Source organism: Sander lucioperca, chromosome 24, assembly GCF_008315115.2.
Source record: "Sander lucioperca isolate FBNREF2018 chromosome 24, SLUC_FBN_1.2, whole genome shotgun sequence".
NCBI lineage: Eukaryota > Metazoa > Chordata > Actinopteri > Perciformes > Percidae > Sander > Sander lucioperca.
This window is the reverse complement of record NC_050196.1, coordinates 9,070,163-9,083,691: the sequence shown is the minus strand read 5'-3', so window position 1 is coordinate 9,083,691 and position 13,529 is coordinate 9,070,163. Positions and strand designations below refer to the sequence as shown.

At 39.9% G+C, this 13,529-nt stretch overlaps 2 protein-coding genes across 14 annotated transcripts in view; both read left to right on the top strand.

The window, feature by feature from the left end:
- The window catches only part of mcf2la (mcf.2 cell line derived transforming sequence-like a), a 49,844-nt gene extending 46,011 nt beyond the window's left edge, over positions 1–3,833 (top strand). For 11 of the 13 annotated variants that reach the window (XM_031292316.2, XM_031292317.2, XM_031292310.2 and 8 more), the window contains 4 exons: positions 1,222–1,331; positions 1,448–1,560; positions 1,898–2,001; positions 2,230–3,833. In XM_031292316.2, the coding sequence (XP_031148176.1) occupies positions 1,222–1,331; positions 1,448–1,560; positions 1,898–2,001; positions 2,230–2,309 (407 nt within the window). In that variant the 3' untranslated portion in view covers positions 2,310–3,833. Of the gene's footprint in view, positions 1–244; positions 320–1,221; positions 1,332–1,447; positions 1,561–1,897; positions 2,002–2,229 lie in introns of all 13 variants that reach the window. The other 2 variants (XM_031292314.2, XM_035998482.1) reach the window with 1 other exon arrangement.
- Positions 3,834–5,572: 1,739 nt separating this feature from the next.
- Positions 5,573–13,529, top strand: part of cab39l (calcium binding protein 39-like) — a 13,943-nt gene continuing 5,986 nt past the window's right edge. The window contains exon 1 of the mRNA XM_031291532.2: positions 5,573–6,036. The gene's annotated coding sequence lies outside the window, so the exon portion shown is untranslated. The remainder of the gene's footprint in view (positions 6,037–13,529) is intronic.

Sequence of the window (13,529 nt, the reverse complement as noted above, 5' to 3'; positions counted from 1 at the left end):
TTCATTTTCCTTGGGGAACATTTAACAAATGTTGATGAATGAATGATTTACTAATTGAGAAATGTATTACTTTACTAACCATGAGAGGGAAGAATCTTGCGTGTGTCCCATGTCAGTGATTTGGAGCGTGATTACACCTGTAGTTAGTCCTCCTGGTCCATTTTACTGACTGACCAGCTAACGCAGCTCTCTGACTACAGGACTAGCTGTCTGACTGACTTGCTGGCTGTTTCTCCCCGTCTAGAGCCGGCTTCCCATGCCACTCTGAGCAGAGTCAAATGGATGAGTACCTCTAGTCTGTTACAGAGCAAGCGGCGAGGTACAGTGCCGCTCTGAGGATGAGGCACTGTGGGTGTTTACTGTGGTTTGTGGTGGTGATGATTGATTTTATCAGAGGTAAAGTGTAGCAAAATATCCACTCTCTTATTGGCGTGAGATGAGTTTTAAATGACCTGAAAGCTATTTCTACTCTTTTGCTTGTGAGTATTAGATTTTAAGTCTCAATCAAGGCTTAATGACTTGAATTTTCAAGGTACCCACTCTACCTCAAATCAATCACTCTCTCTCCTTCTACTATTGGGTGTTATGGGTTAGTGGTTGTGTGGCATGGACAATAATGAGATTTAGAACTTATTTTTCAGTCAGAGCAGCCTTGAAATTAATCCAGGTGATTCAAATCTCACGTTCTTTGACAATGAATCCTTGATGAGGAATTTGGTTTTGATGTGTGTGTGTGTGTGTGTGTGTGTGTGTGTGTGTGTGTGTGTGTTGGACATGTTTTGACATATCAGATCTTGTGGTTTTGTGCTCCTCATGAGAGGTTTATGTGTAACTGGGACCTTCTTTCCAAGTGGCATTCAGTTTGCTCCTAGCTAAATTCCCACCGACTAACATGTCACTTCTTTGTGTGCTGTTTCTGTCCTTTTTATATCGACCAAAAACATCTATCTCACTTATATTACAACCATGAATACCCCTTGCTATCCACTTTTAGAAGCACACTCACTATGTCTGCATCATTCTACATGTTTTGAGTCATCTAATTAGTGACCCAGGTATATAGGTATAGGTTTTAATGCCACGTGGAGTGGAAGTGTGACTGATACTGATTCTTCCAGTCACTTCTCATTATTCCACTTCTCTTATTTGCCTCTAAATCTCCTCACCTGTGTTCCCTTCTGTCCTCTCTGCACCACCACTACCACCACCACCCACCTACAGGCTGGAACAAGGCGTCTCTCTCGGTGGATGCCTCAGAAGAGAATGATGGGTACTCCAGCAGCGAGGACCCCATCAACTCTGACGCAGAGGACGAAGGAGGAAGGAAGCTGGTGAGACTTTCACGTATAGCATATGGTTTCCCATCACTGTCTCTTTTTTTCTATACTTTGCTGTTTGACGTTTGCCAGCTCTGACTGTCCGTCTTTGCTGACCTTTGACCCATTAGGCTCCAGGAAAGTATACGGTGGTAGCGGACTGCGAGAAGGCGGGACCTCAGGAGCTGTCTGTCAAGAGTGGAGACATGGTCCAGCTTATCAGAGAAGGAGAGGAGGGACAGTGGTAAACATCTTCCTTTCTCCAGTCAGAAGAATCCAAATTTGATTTTATGCAGACCTGAAAAAAGATGATTATTGGTCTACCCAAAGAATATAAACAAGACTGAATATAAACAAGACTGTATAAAACCAGGAATTATGAAAGCAACCAGACCTATATCTCAGTCATTGAAAAAACCCTTGATTTCTATGTGAGGGCCACAGTAGGATTCCTGCTTTCACCGAGCAAAATGCATCTTTAAATCTGCTAATAATGATGTGCAATAATGCCAATGAAGGAAGCTATATGAATAGATATTTACATGGTTGGGTAAAGTCACTGTTTGTTTAATGCTCTGTAGGTTTGTGAAGAACCTTCGCAGCAGTAAGGAGGGCTGGGTGGCAGCAGCAAACCTCCTCAGCCTCATCTCAGAGTCCAAGTCATCCCAGTCGCTCAGCAGCTCAGGTATTTTTTTCCATATACGCTATATATGTATATATATATATATATATATATATATATATATCTCTTCAATACTTTTCAGCGGTAATGTGTTCTTTCTGTTGAATTACTGCCCACACCTCAGAATTGTTGCTGATTGGTGAGGGCAGAATATTTGTTTGACTATATATAAACACAGATGCTGCCTTTTTGGAACCAATAAAGCCACCAACATTGTTGTTTGTCCTGCAGATGGCAGCGTCTCTGGGAATCTCAGCACTTCTTCCAGCTGCAGCGAGACCTACACCAGCTTCTCCGACATCAAACCCTGACCTGCGATCACTGTCCTGGCGGCTCCATCCCTCAAACTAAAACAATTTCCATGTGGAATTTAAAAAAAAAACCTAAAGCTGACCCTGACGGGAGGACGTAGTCAAAGCGTTTCATCTCGCAGACCATCCACGTCACAGTTTGTCGGATCCAACCAAAAATCAGAAGGAATCATTGGATGTGTGAATGTTAACCAGTGTTTCAGAGTTTTTACAGCCACCTGTCAGTCTTATTGCAACATAGATGTTACAGTAATGTGATGTTTCACCTCCTGGCAGGCCTTCTTTAAAGATCACAATCTTTGTCAACTACAGATAAAAGCTACAGTAAATGTCTTCAGTCTAATATTTAATCCTTCTGATTATGTAGCAAAGTGTAGAAATTAAAATCTGCACTAAATGTCAGCTCTCAGCAGCTCACAAAGCTGAACCACTTCAAGTCGACAACATCCCAGCATAGCGGCAGATTCTTGTGTGAAACAGGTACAGATACTATCAGACTGGTATTACGCATGATGCTTTAGTGTCAGACATTAATCGTACACTGTGAAAACCGGCAGCTGGCCGCAACCAGAACAAGTGCTTTCGGTGCATCTTGGAGCATCTCTGAGCAGGTCAGATTTTCAGGGCATGTTACTGAAAGTCTTTTGTACGGGGAAAACATACTAGGTAAAGTGTGTTAAACCCCTGTAGTGTCTGGCAGGCCAGTGGTGTCAAATTAGTTGCTTTATAATTTTTCCGCATTTAAGAATGCTGTATTGTTCCCATGTTGTTGATAGGAGCTTCCTGGTTTCATGGTATTAACTTGTATAAGAAACACAGTCAAATGTATCACTAGGTGAATGTCACCAACAGCACTACCTGGTGGTCAGATGACATGCACTTCTCCAGCTACACATACAAATCACACAAAAAGCGGCAGCTTGGAACAACTTTTGAACCTCCATTTCTTTTTTCTTCCCAAGAGTGATTGTCTAACCCGCCTCTGAACTGCTCTGGATTTACCTCCTCAGGAAGCCCAACAAGTTGCGTAGGCAGGCACGTGTGACTGCATACCTGCTTGTGTCGACTACATGTCTTTGTGTGTGTGTGCGCACTATTGCACATGTGTGTGCTTCAGAACAAATCCAACTAGCATATGTCACCCCAGAGAGGCTATTTAGCCACAGACAGCAGCTGCATCAGAGTAACACACACTGTCCCTTTTAGGGAAATGACACATTCCTTTTGCCTGCTGGATTAATTTCTATTCAGGTAAAGTTACTGTAATTGATAACCCTCCAACCCTGGTCAGACAAACAGAAACAGACACTCATAAATCTCAATTCTCTGCACATACATGTTGTGTCATGGCCACTGCGCTCACATATCTTTGGTTTGCACTGCAGCAACAAAAGCAGGCTTTGTGCCCTCCCTCTGCTCCCAGCCAGTAGCCACTTCTCTCCAAGCAGGACGAACCAGCAGGGCCCAGACCTTTCTCAACATGTTTGCACCACCCCGCCCGACAGCAATATTTGTTTACTTACCGAGTAGCCGAGTAATTGAATAATAAAGTGCAAAAAGGCAAAGTTGGCCCTAGTTGAAACTATATGGAAAACGAGGATGTTGATACAAGTTGATAGCACATCTCTGACAGTCAGCCGCGTGTGCTGTGACACACACACACACACACACACACACACACACAAACACGGAACCTGTGCTATTCTGAACACTGAATGACACCTTTTTCTTACCTTGCTTTTCAAAGGTTTTTTATACCCCAAGATTTCTACTGTATCCTCAAGGCACACTGTAAAACAATTGTTTCCTTTTCTCATCTTTAATGTTGAATGTGTGACTCTGTTGTTAAAACAGAGAGTGCAGCATGCCGTTACTCACACCAGCCCCACCCGTTTATTACATAAAATGGGTTATTTGTCCACCACTGTTTAACACCACTGTGGTTTTGTTAAATTTCGCCACAACTATGATTAGTGCTTGTGGTTGTTTTCTTGAACTCCTTTTTGCTGAGAACCACTTTTATACTCAAATCGCAACACGCGTGTCCTCCCTATGAAAGGAAAAATCCTCCAGAAAAAGGAAGCTTACAGGCCTTTCTGTGTCAAACTGTGAGCTAAACCAGAGAGTAAACTGTGGCTGGCATTATGTGTTTATCCGTGGAAGTTCTGTAAGACTGAAAAATGTATGTCACACTTGTACAGATGTGTCCTCTATACCTCACATTGTTTTCCTCGAGCATGGACATTGTGAAGAGGATCATGGTTTTTGTGAGTCTACTTGTCTCGCTGTATGTCATCTTTCTTTGTGGCATGTTCTTCGTAAACCTCTCGTATCAAAGCCCTGAACAAGACAAGTATTTTTTACTAGGCACTTGTATTTTGTGAGAGTTTATTTTCTGCCCTCCTAAAAGCTGACATGGGCACTAAACTTGTCAGTGTTCTCTCATGATCACAAAATAAAACTTATTGAATAATTTGTACTTTTTGACTTGGAGGCTGGAGAGATGAGAAGGGTTATATTTTTTTCTTTTTATGCAGCACATTGCAGCAACCACTGTTTATTTTCCTATTGTATCTATTGAGTATGGTGTTGATATAAAGATATTATAATGAGACATATCAGTGTACATTTGTAAATATGTAATTCTGAATTGTATGTAAAATGAAAAGCAGCTTTAATAAAGTCTGAGATGGCTTCCTCTATCGGATTGTGGCTTGTTTATATTATTTAAATGTTATTAATTTGTAACTGGCAGTTAGACAAGTCTAAGCCATGTGTGTAGGCTTTTGGAATCACCATTATCCAGCACATTTTTTTTATGAAAAATATTTGTTAGTTTATACTTTTTTTTTACTAGTTTAATATTTAACCTAAAAGAACATGGATACATTGCTAATGTTATGAATTATGTATTCTGATCCGGAAGTGTAATTTCAACCACGTGGTATCTAATCTCCAATGGTCTTTTCCCAGTTTAGACTGTCATGATTTGGCCTGGGGTACGTTCCCATATGTACACCATCCGACCTTTACTCGTTTATCTCCTTTATTTATTCCTCTCAGTGGTAGAGAAAAGACAAGTATGTGGCCCAAGATATATTAAATTTAAACATAGTGAATACAATTGTACTTTTGTCGATTTAAATACCATATATTATAGGAATATGTGAGGCAAGGTGGGTAGAAGGACTTGATGTGAGAGGATGTGAACGAGACCCAGCCGTTTCTGGAAAGATACAGATGTATCAAGTTGGCACACGGGAGCCAGACAACTACCGGAAGTGATGCGGTTTGCTCTATAAAGCAAATTCGTCTGTGCGACAGTGTAATAGGGACACTTTTGGTTTAGTTCGTAAATACAGGCAGTATTTTGATTATAAGTAGTTGTTTTCCGTTTTAATTTCAACCTTGCTCCCCAATATTCTTCCATTAATTTTAACGGACGAGTGTCCGCGCAGTTTTTATTACGAAGGTTGATACCGGAAGTCATTAGGTTTGTTCATGCTAGCTTGACAGAAGACTGGAAAGCGACCAGATGGAATTCTGCACTGGCTTCTTAACAGATTCCACACATTTTAAATTGTATCGCACACATTTTTAGCTGACTTTCCTTCTAACAACCAGTCCTGGCGTGACAACAAAAGCCTATCTGGGAGGCTCGGCTGCGCTGTGAACCGGGACAGAAGCGGTCAAGACATTTGGATACCCTGCCAAACATCTTCCCACTGTAGGTATCATTATCTAGCCCATACTGTCGAAGAGAAATAGCTTCCAGTTATCATAATGAAGAGATATTATTGCTCTTGACAGTCGTTCTGTTAACTTCAGTCTGGGTTGAAATGTGTGTTATGTTGAAAAGTGAGACCTGTCTAATGTAATTTGTAGCAGTTGTTTCTGAAATGATGCAGACAACTGTGATTAGCTTTGAGAATCTGTCAAACAAAAAGGGAGTTTAGCCGGGGGCGAGAGGGGTGTAGCCTTGTTAAATCACATTGTATGGGACTGTTAATGCGGCCTTATTGTTATTTAGTGCCTACTGCATTATACGCTCTTATTCCTCTAAACACTGTCGTTGACGGGATATTACATTTTTTTAGCAGCACAAATACAGTGTGTGTGTTTTTTTGTGTTTGTTTTTTCCTCCTTGCTATGTTACTTTAGACGACCAGCGTCACGCTAGCAAGAATGAAAACAATGCAATTTCCTGTCACATATTTCATAATAAAACCTCTCTAACAATGATCTAAGTGCTGAAACTATTATTTAATTAATATATTGATTGATCTCCAGAAAGTTAATCGCCGACAAATTTCATTATCGATTAATCGTTCAAGATAATTATCAAGTAAATATGGGCGTCTTTCATGATTTAGACTACCTACATTTTGTAGATCGTAGGCTATAATTGATTAATTAAAGAAATAATTGACAAGATTGATCAATATTGATTATAACAAATTGTTGCAACCCAGTTGTCATTGCTGATTTGCTGTATGGTAGTAACAGCACTTTGCTGAATAACAGCCATAGTCTGACTCCATTTGTAACGCAGTTACTTCAGGTAATTATTTCTAATGCCATTTACCTATGCTAGGATTAGACTCTGTTTGCTGATTGATGTGACTGAGTTTTTGCTCTCTTTTTTAATCCTTATAGTGGACATGCAGTAATATCAACTTTTAGAGTGATACTATAATGAATATTATGTAGATTGATTTTACATTCATTGTATATCTGAGACTGATTGAACAAGTCTGTTGGCTCAGTTGTATCATTATTCCAGTGGACAGTTTCACAGTCCCATTTTTGAAAGTTTTTTTGAGAAAACAAAATTAATTCTGGAGTGATCTGATCATTCTTACATCTTGTATGTAGAGCTGAAGTGATTTGCCCATTTATCATTTAGTTTAAATAGATTTTGAAATGTTTGTCAGTCAGTGCTTAATGATGATGATCTAAATCTGCTCTGCTTTTATTTTTAAAGCACAACTACCTAACTGCCTAAAACGTTGGCTTACTCTATTGAGACTGACAGACTAGAATCAGATACAGTAGGCTTTTAATACCCTGGTAGGATAGGCCTGTCTGTCACTGGTTTAGAATGAACCCTTATTGACTCAGCACGTAACCTCTTCAGATAAAGCTTCTGTATATGGTAGCAAGCAGACAGTGTGCTTGTACAGAACTGCAGGTGCGCATGCAGCAGGTGTGATGGCTACTTTGACACAATAACAATAGCACAGAGTCTTAACTCAGTCTTTATTGTTATGCAGTATGCTCAGTGAAGTGCATCAAATACAGGCAGGCATCAGGACATGGCAAGGACATTTGTGGCAGTCACAAAAGCCTTTTATTTCCCATTCATAGTTAAAAAAAGAGAATGTTTTTTCATTCACATCATTATCAATCTCAGGAATGGACTTGAGCTGATGCTTGTCCTTTTCAGGGAGCATTCCTCCCAGGTTGCCTTGGAGAGGACGGTCTTCTGGTGAACGTCTGCAAAGACAACGCCTCTTTGTAGTTTGACAAGCGGCTGTGATGTAGTTCAAAGTTCAAACACTTGGAACTTTATTTCTCTCTCTGGGAGCTGTAGCAGAGAAAGAGCAACTTTTTTTAAGACTTAAAAAGCCCTGAATGGTTTTGAATTTGATTACCTACATTCAAGGCGGCGAAGTACAATCTGTCTTGACTTTGATTTAAGAAGTGCTTGAAATGTTGCAGCTGTTTTTCCTTGCAAGATATTTACCCTTTTTAGTTGAACTTTTATTCAATTAACAACAGTCTCATATAGTTTCATATAAGCTGAGTGAGTGTTTGAGGGTTAAATATCCTCCTTGTTCCTCCTTGAATACCCAAATTACAGTTGAATCATGTTTGGCTGCCTCTGCATTCCAAGACAGTGGACAGGAAATGCTTGTCAAATTAAAAGCCGCCACCTTTGCTCTTCTTTGAAAGGAGATACATTCATCACATTGTTCAAGACTTAAAATTGAACACATTCGCAAGCATTCCTGATTGTTTAAACGCTGTAAAGGATAGACACAAACAAGAGCTATACAAAGTAATTGTGCATTTTACTTTTCCATTTTTCTTTTAATCTGGAATCAGATTATTCTAACTTTTGCAAGTAAGTCTGTAGATTGTAAAATCAGTTGTTGTTGTTGAACAATATAAAACCTGTTTTTAACGCGAGCCATGAAATGTCCCAAGTTGTATTCACTAGCAGTGCTGGCAGACTGACATGTAGGTGTGACAGATACTATCTTGCTACACTGGACTTACTTTGATTAGTTGTCAAAGCCACGACTACCAGTGTAAGTACTTGTTACAGTGGATTTTAACTGCAATCTGATGCTGCAGAAGGCAGCTGTGCTATTTTATGATTGATTAGGAGAGTGATGTTTATTATGTGTCACGAGACAAGACAGATTGTAATTGTGATATACTAGGGGTGGGTATGGTGTATTTTTGTATTTGCGTGAAACAATTAGTTGATTAATCTGTCAGTCGAGCAACAGACAAATAATTGTCAACTTCGTCAATAAGTGGTTCAAGGCTCTTAGTTGTGGGGAATTGCTGCTTTTCTTTGTCTTATGGGACAGTTAACTGAGTATTTTTGAGTTTGGCACAGTTGGTCAGAAAAAAACAAGCAACTGAAGACGTCACTTTTGGCTTTAGGTCATTGTGATGGGCAATATTCTTACCTTTTATAGACAAAAATAATAGAAATATTATTTACTGCTTGAAATGTGAAATAATTATTTATAATCAGATTGATATTTTAGCTGTATAGCTTTATTCTGCATATCCGTATTTAAGACTCATTTGGTCTCATAATTATAGCTGAAAAATTAATATTTGGGGCAATGTGAAGCCTTTCTCTTTTCAATTATACTTAAACAGAGCAGCTAGCTGTGTGAGTTCAAGCCCAGTGGGCACCAGATTAACTCCATTACATAACATTAAGCAGGCTACAAGTGAAAACGAAGGCTTTACAGTCACCCAGAGCTTAAAGCTTTCCAGGATTCCAAGACGTGTTATATTAGATGATTAAAAGGACCCTTTTAAGTATTCTTTTAATAAACAGAAACATTTAGTTACAGCTGCAGCAACAAGGCCGGATGACAGAGTGGAAATATTAGACTTTTGACACTGTAGTTTACATCATAATTGGATTAGAAAGCAGGGCAGGTCCACCCTTTTGATAACTACTTCCTCATTGCCTGCTTATCCTTTGACAAATATTGACTGGGCTGAAATTGTGTAGGCATGACGTAATATGATAATAAAGTGAAACAGAGGAATTATTGCAAATGAATGCATCATATTTAAAGGTCCCATATTGTGCTCATTTACAGGTTCATGCTTGTATTTTGGGGTTGTACTGGAACATGTTTACATGCTTTAATGTTTGAAAAACACATTCTTTTTCTCATACTGTCTGTCTGAATATACCTGCATTCATCCTCTGTCTGAAACGCCCTGTTTTAGCGCCTGTCTCGTTAAGTCCCCCTATGTTCCCAGTATTAATATAGCATATAAACCTGCTTTATAATGAAAAAAGACATGGAAATCTCACTTTTCGCAATATGGGAGCTTTAAAGCTCCCATATTATGCTCATTTTCAGGTTCATAATTGTATTTTAAGGTTGTACCAGAATAGGTTTACATGGTTTAATTTTCAAAAAACACCATATTTTTGTTGTACTGCACAGCTCTCTCTCACTGCTGCAGATCCTCTTTTCACCTTGTGTTCAGGTCTCTGTTTTAGCTACAGAGTGAGACATCTTTTCTTCTGTACTATCTTTGTTTGCACATGTGCAGCAGCTCAGATCATAGATCATGTCAGCTAGCTCCATAGACAGTAAAAGAAAGGCTGTTTCTCCAACTTCGGTCGGTTACAAGGCAGGATTAGCCGGGAGACTTCTTCTAAACGAGGGTGCACTTGTAAGTAGTTCTTTTGTAGATTATGGTGAACTTGTGTGTGTTGTAGCAGTGCTTTGCCATTGAGAACGAGGTAGCATGCTAGCGCTAGCATGCTAACGGTTAGCCCCCTAGGCCCCTCGTTTTGGCTAGTGACGTAGAAAGCCGTGCAGATTTTGACCAGCTCACCCAGAGACTGAAGGCAGGCCACATTCAGAAACCCGTATCTCACTCAAAACAGCATGGATGTTTTTTTTTTCAAAGTTTGTATATGTGTGGAAGCACCAGATACACAAAATAACACCCCAAATCCCAGAAAAAGTGATTTTTTTCATAATATGGGCACTTTAAGAGACTAAAGGGAATTTAGATCTTTTCAGTTTTAAGATGCGTCTCCTTGAGTTCAAGTTGACCTTCTGATGGTGACTAAAGTATTTTGTGCACTTAGCAGCCTGTGGACAAAGTATTTGTGCGTTTCCCTGACGTTATGAGGCATCTTATTCCATGTGATTTCACTTGTTCAATGTGAATCAGCAGTCTACCCTCCGACCGATGCCACTGTCTCTGTGTTGGGGAAAAAAAGCTCATTAAAACCTTTAAATCAATTCTTTCAGCCCAAACCAAAAGGTTGAACACTGCGAGTCAGTGTTGAGGGAAATGAATACACTCAGCTGAGTTTTTGTCTTTGTCAGGTGAAAACCTTGTGATTCCAATTCGAGCTGTTTTCTTGCTTTTGCTGGCATCGAAGAACCCTTTTTCTGGCCCCTTTTTATGAAATCTCAAGTAGATATTAATAGAGCAGCATGTTGGGTCTTATGTCATATAATGCGATTTTTCTAATGGAGGAAAATTGATGTGATAAATCAATTGTACAGCTTTGAGTTTACCACTTTGTGTTAGTATTGTTAGGGGAAATCAGAGGGTCCCTGCTCTCCGCTGCTCAGGCAGTACAGTACAAGTGGATGACATGAGGTTGAAAGAAGCAAGGAAAGATAGAGCGGATGGGAGGAGGAATGAAGGTGGGAGTTAGAGTTAAGAGGGAAGGTTATGCCCTTTTACATTTCCAGATGAGGATTAGCAGTCACAAGTTCTCTGCCTGTTCCTGACCTGGCCTGGATTGGCGCTCACAGTCAGTCATAGACTTGACCACATTCTCTCCCTTTGCACAGTGGAAGGGCATTTGCCTAAAGGCACTGACACACCAACCCGATTATCGGCCATCGGACAGTCTGGCGAGGTCGGTGACCCAAGTCTGTTTGGTGTGTTCCGTACCGCCGTCAGTCGGAGGAGCCATCGGCCTTCAATCAGAAACATCGCAGCAGCTAACGTTAGCCTACCGCTAGCTAGTAGCTGGATTAAACACGGTTACAATGCTGACAGCTAACGCTAAACAGTGTAAAGTGTGACTATATTTCACTGTAGAGGATTCAACAGCGGGATGTAACAATGTGCAGCTGCCGTTGTCGGAAAAACACAGACGGTGCGTTCAATGAAACTGGTAATTTACAGCCTCGTGGTGCATTCAAAGTTGTTGTTAAAGGCCCTTTTCCCATCTGGTAGTTGTTTTTCTCATTCAACAGCAATTTACTAGTGAAATAAGTTATTTTTATAGTTATTACATTATTATTAAATCATTTAATTTTGACCATATGGCCTTAGCAATAAACAAGCCTTCTTTAATGTTGCTGACGGTTGTTTGGTACCCTTCTTTTTTTTCTTTTTAACTTTCTTAAAAAGTATCGGTTAAGGCACCGGGCAAAAATTATGTATGCGATTAATTTAGATTAATTAATCACAGAGTATGTAATTAATTTGATTAATTTTTTTAATCGATTGACAGTCCTACTATTTTCCTAAAATACAAGATCGTATTCCAAACGAGCCGCCATCATGGTCGGTTTTCAAATTCGGGAGAAGCCAGACCCACGTGACGTGTTTGTCCAGTCATCCATCAGTTTTAATTTTTTGGGCGACAATACAGATTAGCGCCGCCTGCTGTTATGTAGATGTATTACGTCTCGCACACGCGCAAAACGTACGCTCAAGTCGGCGTTGCTTCGGTGTGTTCCGGTGCACTTTTTTGACCAACTCGGGGAGACTGATCAGTCAGACTGCCTTTTCTGCCAACGGTCGCCCGTCGGGTTGGTGTGTCAGAGCCTTTAATGTATGTCTTGCATGACTGAATGCAACATGTAATGGCACTGACATTGACAGGGCTGAGGCCCATCAAGTCCTGATTGAGACTTGGTATGTCAGTAACACCAAAATACTGTAGTAACCTACATCTACTGGCACCTTCTTAACTTTTGATACCAACAGTCCATGACATTCTGACAGTATTGACGAGTCCACGTTTTTAGCACCCATTTTGTCACATTGTGCTCTATAATTACCCTTGAAAAGTCTGGATATCATGCACAAAATCTTGACAGGGTTGTGGCAGTATTTAGCCCTGACTATAGATGTTAGAGATGGAATGAAGCAAATGCAGGGCCTATTTTTGTCTCAAAATTATTTAAAAACTGAAATTGGGGCAACGTTTAGGGGGAAATTGGAGGTTTTTGGATTGTTTCTGGTCTTGTATAACATTCCAGTGTATTTTGACTTTGACTTAGAATATCTGAATAGTCTGGTGTCAAAAGGGGGCCACAGTTGTCACTCATGTAGACTAGAGATGACGATGGAATGTGTCTCTAAGGTGCTAGAAGAATCCTAATACACACATACATACACACACACACACACACACACACACACACACACACACACACGGTTATTTCTCTCCCAGCTGCCTTTTGTTGAGTTAACTGGATAAAGAAAGAGAACAACTTTAAAGTTAAAAAAAATCATCCATTCCAGGAGTCCTCCAAAAATGCAGGAACATCTAATAAAAGTATTTCCTTTAGGACAGTAGTGTTCTTTGGAGGGCTGCTTCCTGAAACAGAAAATAATGTTGGTGTATCATGTTCTAAATGCTGAGTCCTTCCTGTGTCAAACATTGTGACACATTACCACTCCTGATGCTCATTTAGATATTGGTGTGGATATATATCAGCTAAATGCAGCACAGACATTACAAAAACAAAACAACAATTTGTATTTAATAACAGAGACACCCAGCACCAACTTGACACTGACAAGTTCAGTACATGGTATCTTCATCACAAATGTATGGCATCCGGATAAAAGAAAGTTGGGCATATATATTTATATATACTCAGTATTGCTAGGGCTCTCATCCATTATTATGTATCCTAGAAAAGCTGGCGAGCTCCTAAATGTCACAGAAATGTTATG